The 26,996-nt window shown below is 48.1% G+C and overlaps 1 protein-coding gene across 1 annotated transcript; it reads right to left on the minus strand.

The window, feature by feature from the left end:
* Positions 1 to 1,057: 1,057 nt before the first annotated feature.
* LOC133137429 (ras-related protein Ral-A) lies at positions 1,058 to 26,853 on the minus strand. Its single transcript, XM_061255711.1, has 5 exons — positions 26,630 to 26,853; positions 8,071 to 8,346; positions 6,510 to 6,718; positions 5,904 to 6,078; positions 1,058 to 4,793 (listed from the first exon to the last, which is right to left on the minus strand). The coding sequence occupies exons 2-5, from the start codon at positions 8,182 to 8,184 to the stop codon at positions 4,671 to 4,673; spliced, it is 621 nt and encodes a 206-aa protein (XP_061111695.1). The 5' UTR covers positions 8,185 to 8,346; positions 26,630 to 26,853; the 3' UTR covers positions 1,058 to 4,670.
* Between the last annotated feature and the right edge of the window lie 143 nt (positions 26,854 to 26,996).

Genomic DNA, 26,996 nt, shown 5'->3' on the forward strand with positions numbered 1-26,996 from the left:
GCTTGCTTTCAATCAGCAGCCAATTAAGGCATTGGGATTCTTTAACCAACCAATGGTTGTTTTCATAATTACATGCTTAGCATACGACTTGTACTACATTTCAATAAAGATCAGCCTGAAATTTAGTACGAGTAGTAGGTGGTTTCAAACACAGCCAATGACTTAAAACAATCAGTCACAATAATAATTTGTTATTTAGCTGTTCCGTTTATCCAAAGCGACTTGTAGTTGAATAGAGTAACCAGGGGACAAACCCCCTGGAGCAATGCAGGTTTAAGGGCCTTGCTTAAGGGCCCAACAGCTGTATGGATCTTATCGTGGCTACATCTGCGCTTGAGCCGACCAAACTTCCTGGTCCCAGTCATGTACCTTTGCCACATATACCATGTACAGTCATGCTGAAACATAGCTAAAGCAAGCACATTTGATTTGAGTTTGACACCCCTGCCTAATTCAATGAGCTGTGGGTGACCAGTTGCCAACTGTATATATTCTATTATAGTCAAAATTATATTCCATTATAAATTAAGTTCTAGGGGTGACCAGTTGCTCACCTATTTAATGTCATGCATTTTTGTCTATGAATGTTGACTGCATAGGCGGGCACCAGATATCGGACAGGTCTCAATAGAAGTATACAACTACGAGGAAACCCAACAGTAAATGTGAGCTTTGGCGTGAAATCTAATAATTTATATCTATGCTCCACTTCAGTAATTCTGTGTTCCAATTTAAATGTTAAAGCAATAATGTTGCCTCTGGGATAATGGGAGGAGAAAAGGACCTATCTTAACTGAGTACATTGCATATTTTGGCCCAGAGGATAACTAGGGATTGTGTGGTAATCCAGCTAAACCTCTAAAATTTTGCCCCATGGTTATGTTCTGTGAGATTTTTCCCATGAGCGCAAGGAAAGGAGAACCCTCCAGGAAAACGGCAAATATTCTGGAACTTTCATTTGTGCTACATGGCAGGTTATTCTTATTGCCACAAAAAAAGAAGAAGGTTTCATTAAGACACGAAATGGGCTAGAAACAGGCTAGAGAGAGAGCAGGTCTTACAAAACAGTAAGTTTATTTCTTTATTATTATTTTTTCTGAATTTCTTTGTCTTCCTTCTCAAATGGCTCAAAGTACAGCAGTTAACAGGTGTGGGCAGAAGGGGCATCAGCTGTGAGGAGGCGATGGCAACAGCACACGACACCACTGCACCCTGGTACCCGCCTCGCAGACAGAAAAGCACAACATCAGTGGGTTTAGTAAAGATCCCCAGTTACACTGGACATGTTTTTTTTTTTTAGTTGTTTAAAAAAAAAAAAAAAAAAAAAAAAATCATGGTGATACATTAAAGCACTTTAAGAACACTGAGGGGGGAACTGCTGAAAGGTCGGGACAGGTTGAAATTTTTTTTTAGACGTTGAACAAAAAATGCACATTCACAGGAAAAAAAAAAAAAGACAAAAAGACAAAAAGAAAAACTGGAGATTCAGCATGACACACAAACGCTTAATGGCTAGTCATTATGAAGGTTCACTGCACACCAGAAGTGTAGAACGCAGAACATAACCGATGTCCATGGAGTTCAAGAAGTCCTTTCGGTAACGCACCACAGAGTCAAAGCCGCTCATGCAGACAGACAGGTTCTTTGTTGCACGACGGCGATAGCAGTCTCTCTTTCCTTGAAACCGACCAGCTTCAAGATTAGTCCATTTTCCTCCATGAATCATAAAAAGGTGTGAGGCTTTGCCGTTTCACCATCTTTTAATGAGGAACCGTTGTTTAAAATGAGGGTAAATGGTGCAGCACCTTGTCAGGAAAAAAAAAAAAAAAAAAAAGGTATTTTCATAATGGAAGTCAGTTTTACGTGATTACAGATGGTTGCGGTTTTTTGGAAGTATGTTTGGATGCAGCCCAGTACCAGCAACCAGTTTGTGCAGGAGAGCAAGCAAGCGCAGTGCTACAGTTAGTGTTGAGCAACACAATTCACAGTAAAATATTACAGGGAAGCCTCACTAGTACTCATATTGGCAACTTCAGGATAACATAGCAACCCCTGTACACACACAACCAAGTCCTGTATTACACTGGTGAAACGGGTTCCATTTTGGTTGCAAACATGCCTTGTGGCAGGAAACCCTTTACCTCTATACAGGAGTTAGTGGTGGTGGGGGGAGGCAATAGTCCAAGAGAGGACTGCAATAGTAGCAACATGTGCATGTTGTGGTCCCCCCCCCACAATGCTCATGTCCATTGGGATGCTAGCCTTGGAAAGAAAAGAGGGAGGGGCCCCAAATAAAATGTTTGAGGACCCCAAAGGGTTAGGGATGGCCCTGGATGCGAGCATAAGCTCTTTGTCAAACCATGCTTGGGTTGATGGACACGGATGCATAATCTGTCCCACGTGACTCACACTGCAGGCCCAAAAGGTCAGGGGACTACCGGGAAATCACATGTCCAATTAAAGGGGTGTGACTGGAAACGATTAGATAAATCTTTCCCCTCTCTCCCAAGCTGAGGAGTATGAAATCTTCTGACATAAACCATACATCTGGAGCACAGTTCCAGCATTTCCCGTCCCATAAAAGACAGGAACGGAAGAAAAGCAAGTTCAACTGGACATTTACAATGAGTTTCCTGGCTGAGGACCAGAGCTGTTGAGTTCTCGGATCATGAAAGTTCACAAACGCAAGCAGCCCTGCACTGGACCGTTATCGACTATGATGGCAGTATCCTCACAAGCTATTGGAAATAAAAAGAAAACTACTGACCAGAATAATTCAATATACATTTGTCTTTTGAAACAGCACTTGCAAAACATGACAAAGTAAAAACCTGACAATGCTAAAATCGTAATCATTCCATTGTGACTTCATTGACAACCAATTTACTTCACCATGAGGACTTTCCTTTAAAAATTCACTTTCATCAAATTATAGCAAGTCCGTAACCACAAAAAATAAAAATAAAAAATCGAAAGGAAAAAGTACGGCTGAATAATCTTATGATTGAAAAACCCTTTTGTATGCCTTGCTAAAAGTAGAGCCCTTCTCTTTCAGTTGTTATTTAAAGCTGCAAACAGAACACGTCCACAAAGCCAGATATCCTCATGGGTGTTGGAGGTCGAGCATGACATTGCCATTATTACAGTTTAAACTGCAGGAAATGGGAGAGCACTCACAGCAGCAGTGTCGTAACAATGTTCGCTGCCACTGAAAAAGCTTTCAATTATGGACCTTTCAGGACAGCCACTAGTGTGTGTGCGCGAATCCACACCGACAGAAGGGCTGTGCTCACAAAACAGAAAAGTCCATATTCAACAGGCTCAATTCTGACTCAAAGCTAGCAGCGACATTTGAATATGTGTCATTTGTATATATAATGCATTATACATTATCCAATATACTATTTGAAATAACTACTCTCAATTCTCACCAATTTGTGCACTGGATTTTGAGATCCATGCATACGGAAGTAGGATACAGAACGAGGCGTGGATGGGCTGGCTGGTCCAGACACAATGGTACATGCTGAAGGTTCTCACACACACGCACACAGTTTTTTGAATTTCAGAAACTATTGAAAAACAAAATCACTTTAAAAACAGTCACTCAGAATCCAGGGTGGTCACGTTCAACAATTTCTAAATTAAGGCATGATTAAATATTTCACTTGTTGTAATCTTTGTGGTTTAACATTTAGGATAGCAACGGAGATTACATGTCCATAATCTCCGTTCCACCAGGTACAGGTTTTAGAATTACATGAATCAAAAAGCAAGCACTGTGTTGCACACCGAACATCGCACGCACACACGGACACACACACACACACAGACAGAGACACACACACACACAGAGACAGACAGACAGACACGCACACAGAGACAGACACCACACATACACACAGACAGACAGACGCACACAGAGACAGACAGACTCACACACGCACGCACACAGAGACGGACAGACATGCACACACACACACACATACACACAGACACAGACACACACACACACCATTCCTCTGTCAGGAGTAACAGCGAGGCTTGTGTCTGCTTGGTCACATTCAAGGCATGGAGATGTCAGTTACTCGAAACTCCATTTCCCAAGCCTCCTTGCAGTCGAGCCTTGGTCTTCTGTGCAACTCTGAGGTTTGTTTGAGTTTTAAAGAAATGAACTGGGACCAGCACCAACCAATGAGACTCCAGTTAATCAGAGAAAAAAAACAAAACAAAAAAAAACATCTGTCAGCCTGCATAGAACAACAAATATCCAGTCTCAATAATGTGGGAAACCCATGAGGGGAAAAAAAACAAAAAAAACTCACTGTGCTTTTGTTACACCACACAAATATACAGGTTACATTATTTATCGAGCATAAAATTATTATTTTTTTCTCCTTCATTATTTTTGCCTCCTTGTAATAGCCTGTGAATTCATGCTTGCTGCTCCTAAATGTTGTATTGGTCCTTTGAGTTGTGTATTTTTTTGTTTCTCTTCTAAAGCGCTGTGTACATGTTCTAGACACGGCCACCGGCCCCCCGTGTAGTAGAAGGGTAAACATCAGTATCTCAGTCTTGGGTGGGGGGGTAAAATCAGAATGACTGTTAGAACGCAGGGGCAGGGGTGTGTGTGTGTGTGGATGAGGAGGTAATGACCCATGGGGAGGTAATTATAAAATGCAGCATCTCTCCCGGATCCTCTTGGCCAGGCTTTTCCTCTTCTTTTTCCCGTTCTTCTCCTTGCTGTCCTCCATCTTCCTGGCACGGATCTCTCTCATTAGGTCAAAGAACACCTGCGGAGGACAAGAAAGATATCCTTGTTTTTTATATCATATAAATGTAAATGGTAAATGTCTGCATTTATATAGCGCCTTTATCCAAAGTGCTGTACAGTTGATGATTCTCATTCACCCACCACACACACCAACGGCAATTGCCTGCCTTGCAAGGCACCAACCCGCTCGTCAGGAGCAATTGGGTTTAGGTGCCTTGCTCAAGGTGCCTTTATTCTTTGTTTATTAACCTTTATTTACACTGAGCGAGCATATCCTTTAACGGCGTGAGAAATGCCTCCAACTAACCCAACCTGCATGACTATGGGAGGAAACCGGGTAAACCTACTGAGATACGGGGGAGGACCATAAAGCACACAACTCCACAGAGGGGCCCCTGAAAGCGACAGATTTCCAGAACACCGACTCTGAATTTTGCTAAATACATTTCACAACACCTGCTCTTAAAAAAGGGGTTAATCTGGCAGTGACCTCGGTTACTTGGGCCGGCATAACCCCGGTTTACCCCTGGCGGAATGAGGCCAACCGCGGTCTGACCCCTGTAAACTGCAGGTCAGACGCCGAGCAAACGACACGTGCAAGGCTTAAACCGAGCAGTGCAGAGCCACTATACACGTCGGGTGCATACGGTAGGGGCCTTAAGTGATTTTATTCAGAGCAGCAATTATCAAATCTTGCACCTCAAATCCAAATCTGGCCCTGGTTTTCTTTTCTCCCAGGTAATTAGTTGAGCAATTAATGCTACCGATATTCCAGACTGTGAATGGTTGCACATTTATAAAGCGCCTTTTCTCCAAAGCGCTGTACAATTGATGCTCCTCATTCACGCATTCAGACACACCAATGGCAACTGGCTGCCATGCGAGGCACCAACCAGCTCGTCAGGAGGAATTGGGGGTTTGGGCTCAGGGACACTTCGACACACCCAGGGCGGGATCGAACTGGCAACCCTCCGACTGCCAGACGACTGCCCTTACCGCCTGAGCCAATGTCTCCCCACACCTGACTGTCTTCACACCGGACTGCCAGGTAAAAGGTGGGGGTGGGGAAAGCAGCCGTTCTCTGACCTGGAGGTGCGTGATTTGATGATCCCCCCCCAGGCTGGCTCACCTTGTCCACGTTGGCGCGGGTCTTGGCGGAGGTCTCCACGTAGCTGACGCCCCACTGTTCGGCTCGACCCTTGGCCTCCTCGGTGTTCACCTGCCGGCGGTCCTCCAGGTCCGACTTGTTCCCCACCAGCAGGAAGGGAACGCTCTCGTCCTCCTTCACCCGGAGAATCTGCTCCCTGCAGAGGAGGGAGGGTCCATCACACCTCCTTCAGCACTGGCCAAACTCGCCTCTTCACCGCTCCACAAGCTCCTCTACCCCCAGTTCACCCTGGCAAATTCCTTCCGCCCCCTCTGTGTATTCTCATACACTTTAGTGGCCGACTAAAGCAGGAGTCACCGAATGAATGAGGATCCATTGAGCCTTTCGCTGGAATCGCAAAATCGCGGCTTTGTTGGAATTTAGCCCCAGCATCAACATACCGAACGTTCAAACTGGGGTCATTCACGAACCCCACAAACCTCTCAACTCCCCATGTTATTTTGACAACCCTGGTTTAACCGGGTCCTTCTGACTCTGAGACATTCTCTTCCTGGCTTTCTCTCTCTCCCCCCCCCTCCCCCCTTTCTGTACAGGCTGCCCCTTCCCTCTCCCTCTCCCTCTCCGTACCTGAAGTCCGCGGTGGCGGCGAAGGACTCGAGCTCCGTGATGGAGAAGACGCACAGGAAGCCCTCCCCGGAGCGGAAGTAGTTGTCCCGGATGGCGGCGTAGTCCTCCTGCCCGGCCGTGTCCAGGATGTCGATCTGCACCTCCTCCCCGTCCAGCACCACCTTCTTCCTGTAGCTGTCCGCCTTGGTGGGCTCGTAGTCCTCCACGAACTGCGGGAGAGCGGGCGGCACTGAGGACACGATCGCCGCGGCAACACCAGCGATCCTTCTGACCGGGGAGTTCCTTTAACTCCGTCGTTTTAAATACAAAAGGACCTGTAGCGTAGTGGTATCCACAATAAGAGCCGCACAGCCGTTGGGCCCTTGAGAAAGGCCCTTAACCCTGCATTGCTCTAGGGGAGGATTGTCTCCTACCTAGTCGAATCAACTGTGCGTCACTCTGGATAAGAGTGTCTGCCAAATGCCATGAATGTAATGTAATGACCTTGGAGGGAATTACCATAATTCGATCCTCCATGTTGACTTGTGTCAGGTGAGCTCTTGCAGTTGCAGGCTCAAGTCAGACGGGGGTATAAGTATTCTTACATTTAAATCATGGACAATTACACAATGGGGCAGTACATTTACTGAGCCAGGACCAAGACTGGGTAGCCAGTCAAAGTAATACTTTTCTACACTTTGCTTAGCTTTTTCTAGTGTAGTGGAACCTGTGAAATACTTCTGCTCCTTTTGGTTGGCTCAGTTGCACCAGACAAGATCAATCAAGGTCTTTGCGAGGGGAGCTTAAATTACCTTATGCCCTCAGTTGGCTTCAGTGAGCCAAGTGAGTAAACCCCTGCACAAGGCCTGGAGAGGAGCAAAGTCTCAGTGTCACGCTGTAAACATACATCGATTTGACAAATTCGGCAAGCTGTGGAGGCTGCTTCTGTAAGAATAAACAACAAGCCCAGCACTTTGTGTCCCTACTCTTGCCGTTGTGTTGTGTCCCGTTTGGATATTTTTGAGGGCTACAGTACATGACGTCCTTCACCTTGTGCGGCAGTTGCACACAAGTCGAAAAATGTTGACTGTCATGCTCACAGACATACAGAAACACAAGCTTAAACACACACACAACACACGCACAGACATACACACACACACACGCACACACACGCACACACACGCACACACACGCACACACACGCACACACACGCACACACACGCACACACACGCACACGCACGCACGCACACACACACACACAGGCACGGATACACATACCTGCTCACACACACACGCACACACACTCGGGCATGGACACAAATACACACACACGTGCACACACACACATACTAGCATGCACACACACAGACACACACCCTCTCTCACACACACCCTTACTCTCACACACACACACACACACACACACACACACACACACACACACTCACACACACACACACACCCTTACTCTCACACACATACACACACACACACACACACACACACGCACACACACACACGCACACACGCCCTCACAAACACACCCTCACAAACACACACTCAGTGACAGTTCTCACCTCGTCGTACATGAACTGCAGCGTGAGGGCAGACTTCCCCACGCCACCGCTGCCCACCATGATCACCTTGTGCAGGGCCAGAGAGTTCTGCCCCTTGGGCTTACTGGCTGCCATGGCAACACGAGCAGGAGGGAGGGAGGGGGGAGAGAGAGGGGGAGAGAGACAGAGAGAGAGAGAGAGGGAGAGACACAGAGACAGAATAGACCCAGAGGGAGAGAGAGAAACAGACGGAGGAAGAAGTGTGCAGTGCCCCACCGGCGTCAGAATTGGGAAGCTCTGTGAACAACAAAACAAAACAAAACAAAACTGGTCAATTGGGTTAGACTGTGGCTTTAATTGCTTCCTTGTCTGGATTTTCCAGACTCTCTGTTACAAAGATGAAATTACAAGCCGGTCTCCACTTATTTTATAAATTTTTACCACAGGCTATGCTCCAATTATGAAAAACGGCATGTAGCCTACATTCGTAGTGCTGCAGGGCTTAGAACAAATGAATCGTAGATGCAGACACTCAAATTTGTTAGATAAAACATATGCTGAGAGATTTACTTCTAGCCTATCCAGGAACACATGTAGCTCACAAAGAACTTGTGTCAAGTAGAAAAATATTTTAATATTTCAGTCACATTTAATTTAACTTAACTTTAATTTATGCTTGAGCATAAAAAAACAAAAAAAAAACAACTGACATTTCCCCCCTCTGGTCTGAGATATGGAATGCACTTTCACACCAGCTGTGGGACAAACTTCTTGGAATTTTGCTCAGCAATGCCACCCATGTAATATCCAACATTCAACACAAGGGGTCGCTAAGAGCATTCTGCGCCGCATGACAAATGGTCTAGGGGTGTTCAGAGAATAGCAGGAAGTACAGAGACAAAAGCTCTCCCTGTTTATTAGGCACGGGAAGATCCAGACACGCATACACAATGCCACCTGAGACCACAAACTTGTAGAGTTGTTGTAATTTACACAATGTAAAATCATGTGAAAATGTGCCAATGTGAAATTTGGGATTAGATGGTGGTCAGTGGTAACAAAAAGGTCTCTTAATCCCACTTCCTGCCACAGCCAAACAGACAGCAAGGAGCGGACGCCAGCAGGGAACAGTGACAGCAGGGGCTGCCCAACCCTGTTCCTGCAGATCTACAACCTTCACTGGTTTTCACTTCAACCCTAACAAAGCACACCGCATTCAACAGCTAGAGATCTCTTTGAGCTGCTTATGAGTAGAATGAGGTGTGCTTTATTAGGGTTGGGCACATGAGAACCCACTGTAAAGGGACAGTAGATCTCCAGGAACAGGGTTAGGCAGCCCAGCAGAAACCCCCATGAACCCGGGCAGCAGTAGGTCCTTCGGTTCAGCCATTTTGCTGCATCACTGTCCTCCAAACTGAGATGATGCTATCAGGACCGTGACTAAGGATGACGTTTGTAGCATATGCAATGAATCAGTGCAGTAATGGAAATGGCCGCTTCTCCGTACAATGACAAAACGGAAATCTGATGGAACACAGCGCAGTAAGAGGACTGACCGAATCCCTGCTCGGAAATGAAGCTTTGGGAGGAAAGCAAAAGTGGTGACTTCATTCATGAAAGCCAGAAAGCATCCCTATTGACTGCAATGCCTCTGCTGGCTTTCGCCCTCTAGTGTTATAATGCGTTACTGCAGTGTCCACAGCTTCTTTCTGTGCCATTTCTGCCAGTTAGAACAAATAAATATATTGTTATTTAAAGATAAAAAAGAAAACAAATGCCTTGCCGATGTCACACATTAAAGAAAAAGAAATGTTTTGTACCGCTGTGAAACCATTTGAATCTGTAGGTGAAATAACCTTGCAGTGGGAAGGAGCAAAACTGCATGTGTAGTTTTCCTGTTCCGTTTTCTCTCCCTCTCTCTCTCAAGCTGAGAGTGAAATTAGCTTCTTTTTTTTTTTTTTCTTTAAGTCAGTAAAACCAGGCAGGATGAAATGATTTATGGAAGTGAAGAGTGCATCGATCTCTCAAAGTCGCCCAGCTGGCCTGTGTACAAGCAGCTGCGGATTCTGGCTCCGGGACCAAACCAGCCACCGACGGTGAAAAGCTCAGTAGAAACCACTTTCGAGATCCGGCAGTGAAGAGAAGGGGAAAAATCAACGTGCGGTTTTCTGCATCGGACCGACAGAGGGGCCAAGGACAGCTACATCATTAATTCCCTTTGGGTAGTCGTCTGTGACTCATTCTCAGACCACACCCCTGTCTTTTGGGTTCCAGAGACACATCTGACAAAACATAACGGTGCCTGAAGATGAGCGATTTGGCTGAAAAGCGTGGCAGGCCCTGGAGTGTTCACAGTGTCAGATTGCACATCTGGTTTATTTGGTCTTTTCCCATAATATCGGATCATCGTTCACCGCGTAATCAGGCTTACTTTCTCTGTTCATAATTTTTCCCGTTCCTTTCATTTCATAAAAATGGCCAAATGAACGTGAACTTGACACCGACCCCTTGAAAAAGGGGTTAATAGTCCCGTCACAGCAAAAACCCTTCCAGCACCTTCTGATAAGGCGAGTGAGAGTGATTACGGAGCTCTCTGGCGTGAGGCGCTAACTGAGCTCAGCGGACCATGAAAGGTCGCTTGTGTCCCGCCAGACTGTCGGGGGACGGAGGCGCGGGGTGAGACGGTGCAGGCCGGGACGCCCGAACGCCATCCGCACGCGCCTCCCCCTGGCACCTCCCCCCACACGGGCACCGTGAGTGTATCGCCCCATCCCAGGGGTTGAGCTCGAACTCGATCCCCGCATCCCTACCCCTGGCACCTCCCTCCACACGGGCACCGTGAGTGTATCGCCCCATCGGAGGGGTTGAGCCCGAATGCGATCCACACGCGCCTCCCCCTGGCACCTCCCTCCACACAGGCACCGTAAGCGTATCGCCCCATCGGAGGGGTTGAGCTCGAACGTGATCCGCACGCGCCTCCCCCTGGCACCTCCCTCCACACGGGCACCGTGAGTGTATCGCCCCATCCCAGTGGTTGAGCTCGAACTCGATCCCCGCATCCCTACCCCTGGCACCTCCCTCCACACGGGCACCGTGAGTGTATCGCCCCATCGGAGGGGTTGAGCTCGAACGTGATCCACACGCGCCTCCCCCTGGCACCTCCCTCCACACGGGCACCGTGAGTGTATCGCCCCATCCCAGGGGTTGAGCTCAAACTCGATCCCCGCATGCCTACCCCTGGCACCTCCCCCTGGCACCTCCCTCCACACGGGCACCGTGAGTGTATCGCCCCATCGGAGGGGTTGAGCTCGAACGTGATCCGCACGCACCTCCCCCTGGCACCTCCCTCCACACGGGCGCCGTGAGTGTATCGCCCCATCGGAGGGGTTGAGCCCAAATGCGATCCGCACGCACCTCCCCCTGGCACCTCCCTCCACACGGGCACCGTAAGCGTATCGCCCCATCTGAGGGGTTGAGCTCAAACATGATCCGCACGCCTCTCCCCCTTGGCACCTCCCCCTGGCACCTCCCTCCACACGGGCACCGTAAGTGTATCGCCCCATCGGAGGGGTTGAGCCTGAATGCGATCCGCACGCGCCTCCCCCTGGCACCTCCCTCCACACGGGCACCGTGAGTGTATCGCCCCATTGGAGGGGTTGAGCCTGAATGCGATCCGCACGCGCCTCCCCCTGGCACCTCCCTCCACACGGGCGCCGTGAGCATAGGGCCCCGTCCGAGGGGCTGAGCCCAAACCAGACCACACGTGGGGGTCAGCCCCCAGAGCTGGATTCCAGGTCCGTTATCACAGAGGCTCCAGATATCACACTTTCTGCATCTCGACCGTCACGAAAGGGGGCCAATCGTTTTCATGTCTTCTGTGTCTTGACCTATGATGCTATTGAGTTTAAATAAAGCATATTATTGTTATTATTATTATTATTATTATGTACTTAAATTCCGCCAACGTCGTTTCTCATCCGAAGATTCCACCACTTATAGTATTGAGCTTCTCCTCCCGGGACTGGAAAGACAAATAGTTTTTGGCTTTTCCCCTAATGTAATGCAATGGTTTCTATTGACACGTGGGGTTGTGTTCCCAAGGCCCTTGCCACCTTGCGAATTTGCTCTATCGACATCAAGGATTCCCCTCCTCCCCGATTCCGTCAAACCACCATTTAGACTCCATGCCTCATCTACTGTGAATAAAAATCTTTTATTTTTATTTTTTTTTGCAAACCTGCAAGCCACCTAGAATGTGTCAATGCTTTGCCACTGTCCCCGAAGTCATGCCCCCACCAAGAGAGGAGAGGGGGGTCTGATTACACAGATGAGATACGGGGGCGGGTACTCTTAGTGCATGTCCTCTCTCACTTTGCGTGTGGTTGCCAGATTCGAGACATGCGTACCCACGTCAGTGAACATAAAGCTGACGAACATAGCAGGAGCCCATTTGAAAAAGGCAGGGCGATCAATACAAAGAGGGAGCCTCGAACACAGCGATGCGCACAGATGCGCTCGTCCGAAGGCCGGCTCTTCAGGGCTCCAGCGCGTGCGATGACGGTTATGTGGCCCAGCCAATAGCTTGGCTCTAAAAACCTATGTGCCACTGATGATTTGGAAAGCCGGCCACTTCTCATCGAGTGCCTCTCAAAATGACAACGTTCGACGGAGCGGCGCACTGCTTTGTGCGGGAAGAGAGAGAGAGCCCTGAAAGGAGCGTTTTCCCGCCAGGCGGAGAGCACGATTTGACATGACATCTGCACAGCGGGGATTGGGAACGGATGCCGCTGCTGGCATTGGCCGCGACTCACGCCAACTTCACTTATCCGCCTCTCTCGCTCCATCCCTCCTGCTTCTCCCTTTTCTTCCTCTTTCACCCTTTCCTGCTCTCCTGCTCTGTTCCTCCTCCTCCTCCTCCTTTCACCTCACAGGGCCTCGATTGGTGCTCCGGGGTGAGGTAATCCCTGTGTAAGCCCATCTCCTCACTCCAATGGGTGAAACAGTGCATGATCCCTACGGCCAGGCTCAATCTATCCGTAATGTGCTTCATCATTAGCGAACCCATCTGAACAAGTGTTCATTTTTCCCCCTCCGTGAAGTTGTCCGCAGCCAGACTCATGATCTCCCCATTGACCACCAGTTTGGGTGGGGGAAGAGTGACAGCTGTGAGTTCTTATCACATATCCGTGAGAAACCTCCACGGGTTGAGTGGAGACTGGCCTCCCGTTCACAGAGGAGCGCAGAGTTCCAGGAGGGCAGAGTTCCAGGAGGACAGAGTGCAGAGTTCCAGGAGCGCAGAGTTCCAGGAGCGCAGAGTTCCAGGAGCGCAGAGTTCCAGGAGCACAGGGTGCAGAGTTCTAAGAGCGCAGAGTTCCAGGAGTGCAGAGTTCCAGGAGCGCAGAGTTCCAGGAGCGCAGAGTTCCAGGAGCGCAGAGTTCCAGGAGCGCAGAGTTCCAGGAGCGCAGAGTTCCAAGAGCGCAGAGTTCCAAGAGCGCAGAGTTCCAAGAGCGCAGAGTTCCAGGAGCGCAGAGTTCTAGGAGCGCAGAGTTCCAGGAGCACAGAGTTCTAGGAGCACAGAGTTCCAGGAGCACAGAGTTCCAGGAGCACAGAGTGCAGAGTTCCAAGAGCACAGAGTTCTGCAGGAGGGGGGGGGGAGGGGGTTACGATTCTGTATATGTAGTAGGAGAGAGAAAGAGGGAGGAAGGGGAGGAGCTAACAGACAAAGAACAGGAAGACATCCAGAGTGTGAATGAGGTTAATTTCACACAGAGCTTGTTTATGTGGATATCACCCAGGCCCAACTGCAAAAACTCAGATCAGAATATTATTTTTGGCTCCCTGAACGACATCCATCTGGAGTCCCTCGCAATTTTCAGGCTCTTGTAAATCCACGGTCACATTCTAATGGGCTGCTGAGAACACATTCAGTCTAATGGCTAACAAAATCAACGTGCTCCCAATCTGTCTATATGGCATTTTTAAAGTTAAACCACCTTGGTGATCGTCCATACAAAAATTTCAGGCATTTGCCTTTTTCTGCACATGAGATCCATTCGGAGTTATCACAAATGCAATTTGTCCCAGACCCTGAGTAAGACATATGCAAGTGTAACTTGGTTTTCAGTGCTTACCAATACAAAATTGCACAGTGGGCAAATGCTGACGCGACTTAAAATTTCCTAATCATAATTAAGACCAGAGTATCACGTCGGTTGCTTTCGCTGCACAACTTTAGCAAGCCGGCAGTTTGTGGTGCTAACCCCTCCCTTCCCCTCCCTTCCCCTCCCCTCCCCTCCCCGGTTTAAGTCAGGACGCGCAGAGAGGAAGTGGACAGGTTCAGCTGAAAGGCTCCTTTGTAGACTCGCAGAAACCTGGGTCAGAGGAACGCTGGCGTCCTGCCAAAGGAGAGGAGATCGTTGAAAGGCAGCCAGGCCATTACCATCCACCAGTCTTATTCAACACTTAATATTCAGGAGCCATCATTGTGGAGGTTATCCGTCCTGGTGAATTATTCTTCTGAAAACCCGAGACAAGTAAACGGCTGCTGTCCCGATGCCCATCACTACTGTAAACGGTATCGGGCTGTCTGATGCTCATCACTACTGTAACAGTTATTGGGCTGTCCGATGCCCATCACTACTGTAAACGGTATCGGGCTGTCCGATGCCCATCACTACTGTAAACGGTATCGGGCTGTCTGATGCTCATCACTACTGTAACAGTTATTGGGCTGTCCGATGCCCATCACTACTGTAAACGGTATCGGGCTGCCCGATGCCCATCACTACTGTAAACGGTATCGGGCTGTCTGATGCTCATTACTACTGTAAAAGTTATTGGGCTGTCCGATGCCCATCACTACTGTAAACGGTATCGGGCTGCCCGATGCCCATCACTACTGTAAACGGTATCGGGCTGCCCGATGCCCATCACTACTGTAAACGGTATCGGGCTGTCTGATGCTCATTACTACTGTAAAAGTTATTGGGCTGTCCGATGCCCATCACTACTGTAAACGGTATCGGGCTGTCCGATGCCCATCACTACTGTAAACGGTATCGGGCCGTAACTGTGGAATAAACAGGAAGCATCCGATGCACTGGAGAAGCGTCCACATCGATAATTCACGGTCCCTCCCCAGGACTGCAGGTGCCCTGTGCTCATGACGGTTTGCTTATCAGCAGCAGGTGGTCAGGCAGTCCGGCAGGTTTTATGGCACTGCTATTCATGTACAGGTAGCATACTTGCGGCAGACAAACGGCCAGTCCTCTCATCAAGCTTAAAACCTTCGCCAAAGAAGGCCATTTCTGCCCCTATGCATGGGCTGCAGTGTTTAAGCTCATGTTTTTACACATTTCATCAAGAAATAATCATAATAGAGGTTTTTGATATATCTTTTGGACAGAAGAGTGCTTTAGACCTTTTGTCTTTGACACTCTGCTAGTCATCAGCTAGCCGCTGAACTGGTTTTATATGTATGGTCTGTCGCTGGTTAAAGGCCCTGGTTAAGCCCATTTCTTGGCTTCCAAAGGCCTGGAATTTTTTATTTATTTATAATTAGGCACACAAGGTTTTTACGGTCATCAGACAGACTAATAGGTCTGAAGGGCCCGTCTTCACGCAGGATTTTGTTCCAGCCAGTTATTTTAGTTTCAGTTCGGACAGCTCCAAACTACGCTGGTTCTCTCTGTACTGTACTTTAGCACAGTAAAATCATTAGGATCCACGTAGTCTGGTTGGTGCTGCAGCTCACATAAATGCTAGATCAAGATATGGAGTGAGCTGCGTAATTAAGAGCAGTAAGTTGGCACCAACTCCTGGAGCGGATTGGCCCTTGTTACGCACCAGGAAATACGGTGCGCTGACCAAGGCCCGTCCCCACAGCCAATTAATAATTAGTGCTGCTCAGAAACTGGGCCAGCTTTAAAACCTGACTTATCAACAGGCGCAGATAGAGGTTCTTTGTGCTGCCAAAGACCCTATTATGGACACTAAGGATCTCGATAATCTCCCTTTAAAATCGGGGCTTGTCAGAAGGCTATTGTGCAACGGTGCGCTGATTCACGGGCGGCTGTGGTGGACTGTGACAGGTTGTAAATCCCCTCTGGTGAGACCACGCGACACCACTGTAAAGCCATACAGCACGCCGGCACTCAGCTGGGTCCGTTCTCAGCCCAGTTAGACAGAGAGTCCCTCCCACTACTGCAGGTTCAGTAATTTAGCATTGTGGAGCTAGCGCCTGACGGATATTAAGGCTGTTTTTTGGGGGTCCAAAACAGAGCAAAACCTTATGCGAGACTGATCCGGGCAACTACGGCCAGGCAAGGCTGTACACTCAATGAGCACATTAGGAACATCTGTACACCTACTTATTCATGCGATTATCTTTGACCGTGGAATGATTGTTGGTGTCAGAGTGGTTTGAGTATCTCAGAAACTGCTGATCTCCTGTGATTTTCACATGCGACAGTCTCTAGAGTTTGCGGAGAATGGTTTGAAAAACAAAAAACATCCAGTGAGCAGCAGTGTTGCAGGCGGAAATGAGAGAGGTCAGAGGAGAATGGCCGGACTGGTCAAAGCTGACAGAAAGGTGGCAGTAACGCAAATAACCACACATTACAACAGTGGTACGCAGACGAACATCTCTGAACACACAACAAGTCAAACCTCTAAGAGGATAGACTGCAGCAGAAGATTTAATATGTCTAAAAAAATAAGTCTAATAAATACCTAAAAGTGTATGTTTCTTTACATTTACACAAAAATGATGAAATGAGGTAAAATTATGAAATGTCAGGGAGATGGGGGGGGGGGGGGGGGTTATTGACTAGGTAAACAGGACATCCTGCTCCCTTTATACATCAACAATCTCCACTCTCTTCATCCCAACTGCTCTCCCATCCGCCCCCTCTCCATCAGCTCTGCTACCGAGGCTACACACTCTGCCTCGCTTCCTGGTTTGGTTTTTCCCCTCCATGTGGCGTCCAATGCAGGCCAGACGACGAGACTCACGGAATACATTTTGCCGCTGATTCTCTGGCTCCGTCTGCAGATACGGGAGCAGAGCCGGTGTAATTTACAGGACTACAGCCCGCTCTGAGTCGGCCAAGCCCGCCCTGCACCCTCCACTATAAATCCCAGCGTCAGACCAGGGCCTCTGACAGGCAATTAAACCCCCGTTGGTGGCAGCGTCTGGTTCTTATCCCAGCACTGGAGTCACAACCTTTCCTTTTCCTGTTTGAATTCCTGGGCGGCTGTTTCCTGGGTGTGTCTGTAGGAGACACTGGGGACAGCGAGGGCCGTTAGCGCCGCTTTAGCGCTCTACATTACAGCCCCTGTGCGGAAGAGGCTTTACGTCCGTTAGTATCCACCTCCTCTGGCAGCCTCCAGGAGCTCTACATCTTCGCCTCCGCATGGTCTGCCTGTTGAGGTAGACCTGGGACAATCGCTCAGGGGGTGCGGACAGCTGTAGTCAGCCACTCACACTTTCCCATGAAGAGATTTGCTTTCCTCAGGAACGATAAAGCTGCACTGCGGCCGTTACTATGGGACGTCGCTGGTGGGTATTATTTCTGTAATAATCGTATCGTATTTCGGTTTACGCCCCCCGTGACTGTGGCGACAGAGAGACGAGTGCACCTCTGTCCCCCCCCCCCCCCCCCCCTCCCCGTCAGGGCGTCTGGGAGGCGTGGAGGAGAGGCAGCAGACGGTGCGGTCTCACTCCGCCGCTCACAGACCTGGAGAGGGCCGTTTAGGCTTTACGGCCCGGTCTGTCTGTCTGGGAACAAAAACAACAACAACGCGCTGCTCCACGCTCACCGTGGACCTCCCCGTGACTATGGAAATTTCCACAGTCTTCCGACCGGGCTTAACCAGGTGTGGTCCCCCGTGGGTCGTTAGCGAACACGCACCCGAGTGAAATGGGAGTTCCAGCAGCATACGGATTCTCATTATTGTTTTCAGTGTGGAGTGGGTCATTGTATGTCCTTTTTTTCTGCTTTGAAAAACACATTTCAAAAGCGTATGTTTTCAGGATGAAATCTGAAAACAGCTTTCATACTTCGTATTACTTAATAGCAATCATAAACCAGGCATATTGGTGAGTAGGCAAGTGAAAGACTGTATGTGTGTGTGTGTGTGTGTGTGTGTGTGTGTGTGTGTGTGTGTGTGTGTGTGTGTGTGTGTGTGTGTGTGTCAGGGAGGGGGGGGATGGTACACCACTATACTGGCCTCCCACCTGCACTGATAACATATACTGCCCCCAAAACAAACAAGCAAGTCAACCGACTGGTTACACTTGCAAATAAGGCTTAGGCAGCCAAACAGGCAAAGTGCACAGCCTCCATCAGCACATCGGCCATCTTACAGTAAACCTTCCATCGCTTCACTGTCATTTCGTGGTGTAGATGAAGAAGAAAATGGCCGACTAATCTTCCCTAGTCTTCCGTTCAGCTGGAGAAAGTCTTTGTGTCAGTGTGGCGGACAACTGCTGGACAGCATGGCCCATGAATTTTCACAACCATGTCCATGTTTTTATGCCTTTTTATTTTATTTTTTAAAACGGACACAAATGTCCCTCGGCCGGTTTACAATTCTCCAGTGGTGAGGCCGTAGCGATTAAGCACATTGCCGGCAGCTGTGGTGGGGATCCCCTGCCCGGAGTCTGACGTCAGTCTCAACCCACTTCTGGGAAGGGGATGGGCTTTACTGGCATCTGTCATCTTCCCTGGACAGCAATTAATATCTTAAAGACCACAAGTAATAAAAAACCTTAATCTTTAAATAGATGTATTACTGCACATAAAGACCCAAAGAAATCAAACACTGTGATATTAAAGCCTGTTTATACAGCTGAACTACTTTTATCCTGAACACAATAAGGTTCTTATACCGACCACTTTGGTGCTTGCTTAAGTAACATGACGTTTGCATTTTAACCAATCAGATGCAAGCCTGAAGTGAAAATCCATACAGAAATGACATGCTGACTCAAGGAAAATCTTGTTGCCTTTTAGATTCTGTAAAAACACAGTGATTCAAACATGGCAATGTACACTCAGGGCTCCCAACTGTTTTCAGGACATTTCATGTAACCAGCTGCAATTATACACTCAGTGAGCACACCAGCTTGTTAATGCAAATAACACTGTATTTAGCACACAGTGGTCTTTCCATTTTTTCAGGTTCAGAAATGCTGGCAGACTGAAACGCTGAGACACCTCCGGGTCAGAACCAAGGCCTCAGCTTGTTGATGGAAACAAGCGGATCAGTAACTCGGTCGGTCCTGGAAGTTATTTTTAACGCCACGGACACATCCGAGGTATCGATCAAACCTCTGTCGTTAGGTCTCAGCGCTTGTGAAGCACGATAAAGCACTGCATTAGCGCCACAAAGCACGGAACAACGACTCCGAGACGTCAAGTGCCCGTCCATACCGGGAACGATCCTCTAAAGCACAACTCAAAGCGAAGGGTAGACATGCATCCGCCAGGTCGAATGAATGCCATTTCACAGCTCATTCGGTTAAAATAAAGAAATGCCTCATCAAATAGTGCACTTAAGGACCGACACTGAAAGGGTCCTGTTCAGACTGGATGGTGTGCGAACTCGATTACCCCGGCCTTCAGCTGTAATTAGGAATTTAATGTGTCAGGGGCTACAGAACACAATCAACATGTCTTTACTACGGCTGCGTGTCGGCAGGGCTCCGAGAACGCACACGAACGACTTGACGTCTACAATGGGAAGTGCGTTAAATTGGCATTTTCCGACCGCTGTGCTCCCAGGCTCGTTCACCTTCTGCAGAACAACCTCGCTCACACAGACGGGCACGGAAGACTGACAGGGTCCAAACCCCTTTAAGCCCTCTGAGAAGTAGCTAGGTGATTTGGAATGGAAGCCGGTGTTCTAGAACCCTTATTGCATTCGATTGCCAGCAGCGGCTGTCACATCAGCATTAGAATGTTCAGCATTAGAACGTTCAGCCAAGAACATTCTAATCGTACATCTGCTGTCATCTGACACCATGAAGGGTTAAAACTGACGTGCCTTACTGACTTCACGGCTGCCTTTAAAATTGTCTATTAAAAAACAAGGACGTGAGCAAAGTGGCATATATTGGCGCGCTGCTTGTGAGACGGCTACTGAGAAATTGTGAGATGGACAAAGCAGCAAAAATATTAGCCCATTTATCTCAGAGCTAAGAACCCAATACAGTAACAATGAGAGGAGCCGGTCAGTGGCCATTCATTTTCCGGCTCATTTAATAGACCTAAATCACTTACAGTAGGGTAGGCGGTAGGGGCCTGCAATTACTGGTAGCTGCGCAACATTAAATAAGTCGGCGTATCTAGAAACGGCCGGCCGTTTTTATTAAAGCTAATAAAACCGGGGCCAGGAACGAAGCTGAAACCGGAGAGACGCTGCAAAGGGAGCGGAGTTCTCCCCCCTCCGCCGCGCCCCTCCGCCGCGCCCGGTGCACCACGCACGGGGGAAGCCGTCCGCGCGCGCTAGCCCCTGTCCCCGGAGGACGGAGCGCGGCGGAGCTAAATAAAACCGCAGCAGGTGGTCCGTAATTGAACATTTCCAGGCCGCCGCACCCCGAGACTGGAAATGGCCCGCGCTGGCGCGCTTCTCCCCGATTTCGACTAAACGGGCCGGAATATCGGCCAGAATTGAGCGGGGCCGTAGATCAAATCTGTTCCACGCACAGGCACCGTGCGTCTATTTCAGTGGCTCTGAGAACAGAGCCGCGGCAGACTGAAATAGGCGGGACATGTAGCATGGATACAGACATGTAGCTCAGCAAATGGAGACTCACTTCAGTCACTTCAGCCGCCATTACTTTACATTAGTTATTTAGCGGAAGTTTTTATCCAAAGCGACTTACAGTCAACCAGACTACACAGGGGCCAATCCCTCCGGGGGAAATGTGGGGTTAAGGTTCCAAGAGCTGATCTTATAGTAGCTACGCAGGGGCTTGAACCACCACCCTTCCCAGCTTCAGTATCCATGAGGCTATAGGCTGCCCTGGGTTGTATATGAGAACCACCTATGTAGGGGGGAAATCAACTTGATTTTCCAAAACATGGATATTGTTATGCTTGAGGCAGATCGTGTCACTAAAAGTACAGGAGGATTTGCTTGCTCAGGCCTTTTTCTTCAGGGGATGATTGTTCCATTTGAGATTTTTTTTTAATTCCATCTGGGAAATGTAATCATCTGCTGTCTGGTTGTTTAGTTTTAGCAAATATTTCACACGGTCCAAGAGGGAAATCCTCTGGACCGCCGCCCGATCTTTACAACACCCAGCCCCATCCATCTGACAGGTCCGTATGCTACTCCAATCCATGACATCACCATCACACGGCCCAATCACAACGCTCAGATCCAGCCTGCGCCTGGTCCTCGTGGTGGCACTGAGAGGCAAGACAAGCACCGTGTCCCAATCTGTCTGTCCCAACTTGGGAGTTTCCGAAAATCTTGCGAGTTCCCAAACCCCCCCCCAACCTTCAACTGTTGTGAGGTTGTAGATGCTTTTCATCTCCTCCTGGGTGCTGGCGCTGCCCTTCAAACCGCCCTGCGGCCCACTGAACAGAGGCAGGAGGGGGAGGGACGGGCGAACGGGACACACAGACGGCCCAGCGGAGAGAAATGCCAAGAGAGACATGACGAAAGGAGAATGCGCTCGAAGGTCGCCGTTCAGAGGGCGAACGACGGCGGGATGCAAAGCCGAGAGCGAGCAGCGCTCCTCGTGCCCGGCGGCGGCGCGGGTCCTGCTCCCGTCTCCCTGCCGCTCAGCTCCTTCCGCTCCTGGAGACCCCACGCCAGCCCGTTCAGGGGCACGCCGTCACCCGGGCAGCTGCCCGTGAGCGGAGCAGGGCCTGCTGGTCCCACATCAGCCCGCTCACTCCACACACAGGGCAAAGAACGGCTGCGTGAGTATGCAGAGTATGCAGAGTATGTCATTTTGGACACAGCCAACAGCTCTGGTTAGAATCGCCAGTGTTCGGGCGGTCAATGCAAACCACCGCCTTCACCACGTTACCTCGTTATTTTGTATGATACAACTACATATGCTACTTTCTATAGCCTACAAAGAACACCTGTGTCCCTGCCCTATAATATTTGGACATCAACATTTTTTTTTCATGACTACATTCATGACTATATGCCTCCCTTTTGAATAGCCTAGAAGTCTGTTTCCGCTCCTAATCTTCATCAAGGCAATTGCTTTAAAAGGAAGTATTGATTAATCAAATGAAAAACTCTCAAACAACAGATCGGAGTGCTTTTAAATGAATACTCATTGCAAAAACAGCATTTCATTTTGAGAAAATAACAAAACCATGTTTATTATTGTTTTTATTCTGATAATGGTCATACTTAATGGCCTTTGATGTTGGATTATGCAATTTTATTATTGCCCAACTTCCCCCCCCCCACTGAAATAAATAAATAAATATATATATATATATATATATATATATATATATATAATTTATTTTTTTACTAAATTAACGAGAAGCAATGAAATAACATTGATATTATTCAGTTATCATTTTGGTGAAAGGATCATTTTCCTATAATCAACTTAGTTTTGGCACTGCTCTACCCAGGGGCCTAAGTTCAGTGTGTGTGTGTGTGTGTGTGTGTGTGTGTGTGTGTGTGTGTGTGTGTGTGTGTGTGTGTGTGTGTGTGTGTGTGAGAGAGAGAGAGGGGGGGGGAGGGGGGGGGGTGCAGGCATAGACGTATCATGAGTGTGGGTGGGGGCTTCATGCGAAGTTTATGTTACAGCCGTCTGTTAAAGTGCAGGGGATATGTCCCCCCCCCCCAAAGCCAGTAGCCAGCTGTCCTTAGTGTTGTGAGAAGTCACACAGTGCCTGATTCACCTCGTGCAGCACCATAAACCAGAACCGTGCACTGAATGCCAACTCGGCGGGATCTGCACCTGGGTCGCTCGGCTTTGAATACATGAAAAATGAACCTGGCACGTGGAATGTCGGGCAAGGCCTACGGGATTCAGCCGTCGTGTCGCCGAACTATTCAGGCCAAAGACACGGCCTGCGGGGCCTTCGCGTACCAGTATTCCCACCAGAGAGTTTGCGTTCGGGTCTTTACCTTGAAACATTAGTTCCAGCTGTACTGGGGCTCCCAGGAGATAAGCTCTGCAAGGCAATACTATGTATAACTCTGCACCGAATTCCTTTGTCTAAGACGCAGCGGGGGTTGCTATGTTACGATACACTGTTATAGTATTCCGCACACTCGGCATGGCATGTATATTTATCACACGTTCCAGGTGACTCCCGAACACTACCTCTTCCTCCACCCCCTCGAGACGGCAATGCAAATGACCTCGGACTGAGTCAAAGCAGAATTTTCACAAATACAATTCAACATGACTACAGTCCGGGCCTGAGGCAACAGCCGAAACGGGCTCTTGTTACGGTTGCCCCTATCGGGGGAAAGTTAAACGCTCTAAAAGCTCATTCCCAGTTTGGCTTCAAAAACATAACATAACATAACATGATACAATGGTGAGAACAGGCCATTCAGCCCAGCAATGCACACCTTTTCTTACCACTAAAGTGTACCTATTACTCAGTTAGCCTACAAGCTAAATAGCATCAAGCTAAAAGCTAAGCTATCTAGGAGGTATCGATGGAAATGCACAGCTTCATGGTAGAGAGGCACGGTTTAATTACAGACAGCTGCCCATGGAGTGACATCACCGGGCTCGATTCAGGCGGCAAAAATAGAGCGGGGGTTTCCTTCACCTTTGACCCACTCACCTGAGACTAAGCTCCAGCCAATCAGAGGAGGCCCTGTGCCTGTCGCTCAGCCACACACAAACACTTCCTCCCTCATCACCACGGTCACCGTGGGGTGACCTCATTCAGCACAGTGGTCGCGGTGCCCTGGTGTGACTCAAACGGCGCTAACTCCCACCAACCACATTGTGAAACAATGCCGTAAGACAGTTCTCAAAATGTACCGTCACATTAGCATGTGGTCATAGTCCTTGTCATCCACACACACACACACACACACACACACACACACACTAACTGCAGATGTCATCACAAACAGCCTCTATCAACAAGCATCACTGACTCATTTGTGTTTTCTTGGAGAGCAGAGCAACAATGGACACTCCCATTCTTAGTTGTGGGTGTTCAAGGAGACAGGGCTTCATCCCAGGACATGTGCACTTCACATCACAGGGCGGCCTGTAGCGTAGTGGTTAAGGTACAGGACTGGGACCCGCAAGGTCGGTGGTTCGATCCCCGGTGTAGCCACAATAAGATCCGCACAGCCGTTGGGCCCTTGAGCAAGGCCCTTAACCCTGCATTGCTCCAGGAGAGGATTGTCTCCTGCTTAGTCTAATCAACTGTACGTCACTCTGGATAAGAGCGTCTGCCAAGTGCCATTAACATAACGCAATGTAACACTGCACCGTCATTATACTTCAGCCATGTTAGTTACACCCCTGGGGCCCTTGCATCTTGTGATTACATACCTCCAGAACAAGGACTCTGGACGCCAATGCCTATTATCCAACACCTGTTGCAGCTGGCCAACACATTGTCCACTGAGATAACAGCAGGTCACCAAGCTGTCTGTCACTACCGTGTTTCAACTGATAAGACCAGACACAAGGTATGCTTTTGGACCGAGGCGAACAGCTTGGCTAAAGAAATATTCATGAAGAAGAAGAGGCTTCCCCACTACTTAGCTCATAGAAATGCAGTGCAATTGCATCGAGGATTTCCAAGGCCAGGGATAGTGGATTAGTTTATAATGGGGATACGCCACAAAAATCAAACACAGCCACTTTCCAGTGAAAAACAGCTGCATTTCAAGAAATGCAAAGTGGCCTTGGAATAAGCTATTATTCAGAAAGGATGGGGGAATCAAAGATCTCATTGAAATCTAATATAATCCCCAACGGCTATCTGAAACACTTGGTAGCTTTGCTTCTTGAGGCTTTGAGCTACACAAGACCCATGCATATTAATGTCACAACCCACATATTTCATAGTCATCATAAGAACTGAGGCACCTCGTGTAGCGTGTTATTATAGTTCCAATTTCTCAGACGACATATTAAATCTGATGACTTCCACAATATCAACAACCATTACGGAAGAATTACACAATTTTCCGTCACTAACAAATAAACTAGGAAATTATTATTGTCTTCTTAAAATCCCTCAACAGTTGGACGGACTATTCACAAGGCAGCGATATAGCAAAAATAATTTTACATACACAATTTCGATATCATACGGCGCTCAGTACAATCTTAACTACCAAGCTAAGTTGTCCTTCGGAAAACATACTTGCGCCATTCGGCTATTTAACCACTTTGAAAGACAACTTCAAGAGCGTTAACAGTCACCTGGGAATGAATCTTGCCGTTAGGTCTCAAAAAGGGTGTGGTGTAGGACGTTTTCATAAACATGGCCAGCCACCAAGTGTAAGAAGCCAAGACGGCAAACTGCTTCACGACATTTCACACACTATCAATTGACACTTTTTTCTTTCTTTTTTTTTTTATTAGCGGCGTGGCGCGCTGCAATGTAGCCTATCTGTGATAGAAACTGATGAGAAGACACCTGTTTGTCGGCTGGGATTTTTCTCCTTGTAGTAGCCTATGTGTCTGTGTGTGCTGGCACGTGCTGGGTCATAAGCTAACAACTTAATCAGCTATGCTAGTTCACCAACGTTAATATCCAACGTTAGCTAAGACCAAGAGACCAAACAAAAAAAAGCATTGTTTTAGAAATAACATTGATCAATAATTCGTCCATTGCGTACAATAATATTTCACCAAGTGCCATGTAATACAATCGACATTATGGTGTGCAAAAAAACCTAAAAAAACAAACATCACAGCACTGTGATTTCTGAAGTAGCTAACTTATTTGAACTAGTCATTTATTTAGAACAAAAATGCAAGGGTTCGCCTATAATACGCAAAAATAAGCAGTTAGCTTACTAGCTATGAATGAAGCTAGCTGATGTTATGCGTCGACGGTCTGTGCATAATAGTTAACATTCTTCTTTCACCGCAACTAGTGTATCTTGATAAATACCTTTATCATTGCACGTAGCCAGCTAGCCACCATGGTACAACTTGATAGACAAGATAGCTAGCAAGCATGCATGGACAGTTAGTTAGCAGTCTTCCTACAATAAACACTGCAACGAGGCTAGGTAAAATATTTTACGCATTCAGCCCTTGGCAGGTTAGCTAATTCAGCTGACGATAGCGACAAAAAAATATTTTAAAAAAAATAAGGATTAAGAGCCTATCCAGTTGTGGTTGCAAATAACAAAAGACACGTCTGGATATATCTTTCCAGAAGGGATGGATCATGAACGAGATAGCTAGCTAGCTCAACAAAGCAAGGTTTATTCGGCTCCCAAACCCTGACCGTTGTCGTCTCTAAGCTGACACACACATAAATACAGTAACTAAGCCAAATAGCAATTACCATACCTAGCCAGAGATCAATAATGAACGAATAATTGCCTAGCCTGGATAATACAACGGGAAATTCCATATGCTTACCTGCAGCCCTCGTATAGGGAGTAGACTAGGCAATAAAGGAAACCAAAATAACAAAAAGTAGCGAACGTCAGAAAAGTTGTTTTTGCCTTCTTTCACGTTTTGTTGCGTTTTCTAATATAGCGGCTCCAGAGCGCTTCGTATCCCCTCCACTACTGTGGCAACGACCCTCCCAACACTGTCTGTGCCCGACAAAACATGAATTTAGGAGCGCCTCTCCCCTTTCTTGAAAGTGTATTGGGCTCTGTCTGGAAATATGGCGAAAGGGCGTGGACGGCATTAAACGGCGTGACGTCAACGCGTATAGAGCGTCCTAGGCGGGATGGATGGAAACCGAAACAACTCTGCGCACTCATCATCATGGGCCAGT

The sequence above is a fragment of the Conger conger genome, chromosome 9 (genome assembly GCF_963514075.1).
Source record: "Conger conger chromosome 9, fConCon1.1, whole genome shotgun sequence".
In the NCBI taxonomy this organism is placed as follows: Eukaryota; Metazoa; Chordata; class Actinopteri; order Anguilliformes; family Congridae; genus Conger; species Conger conger.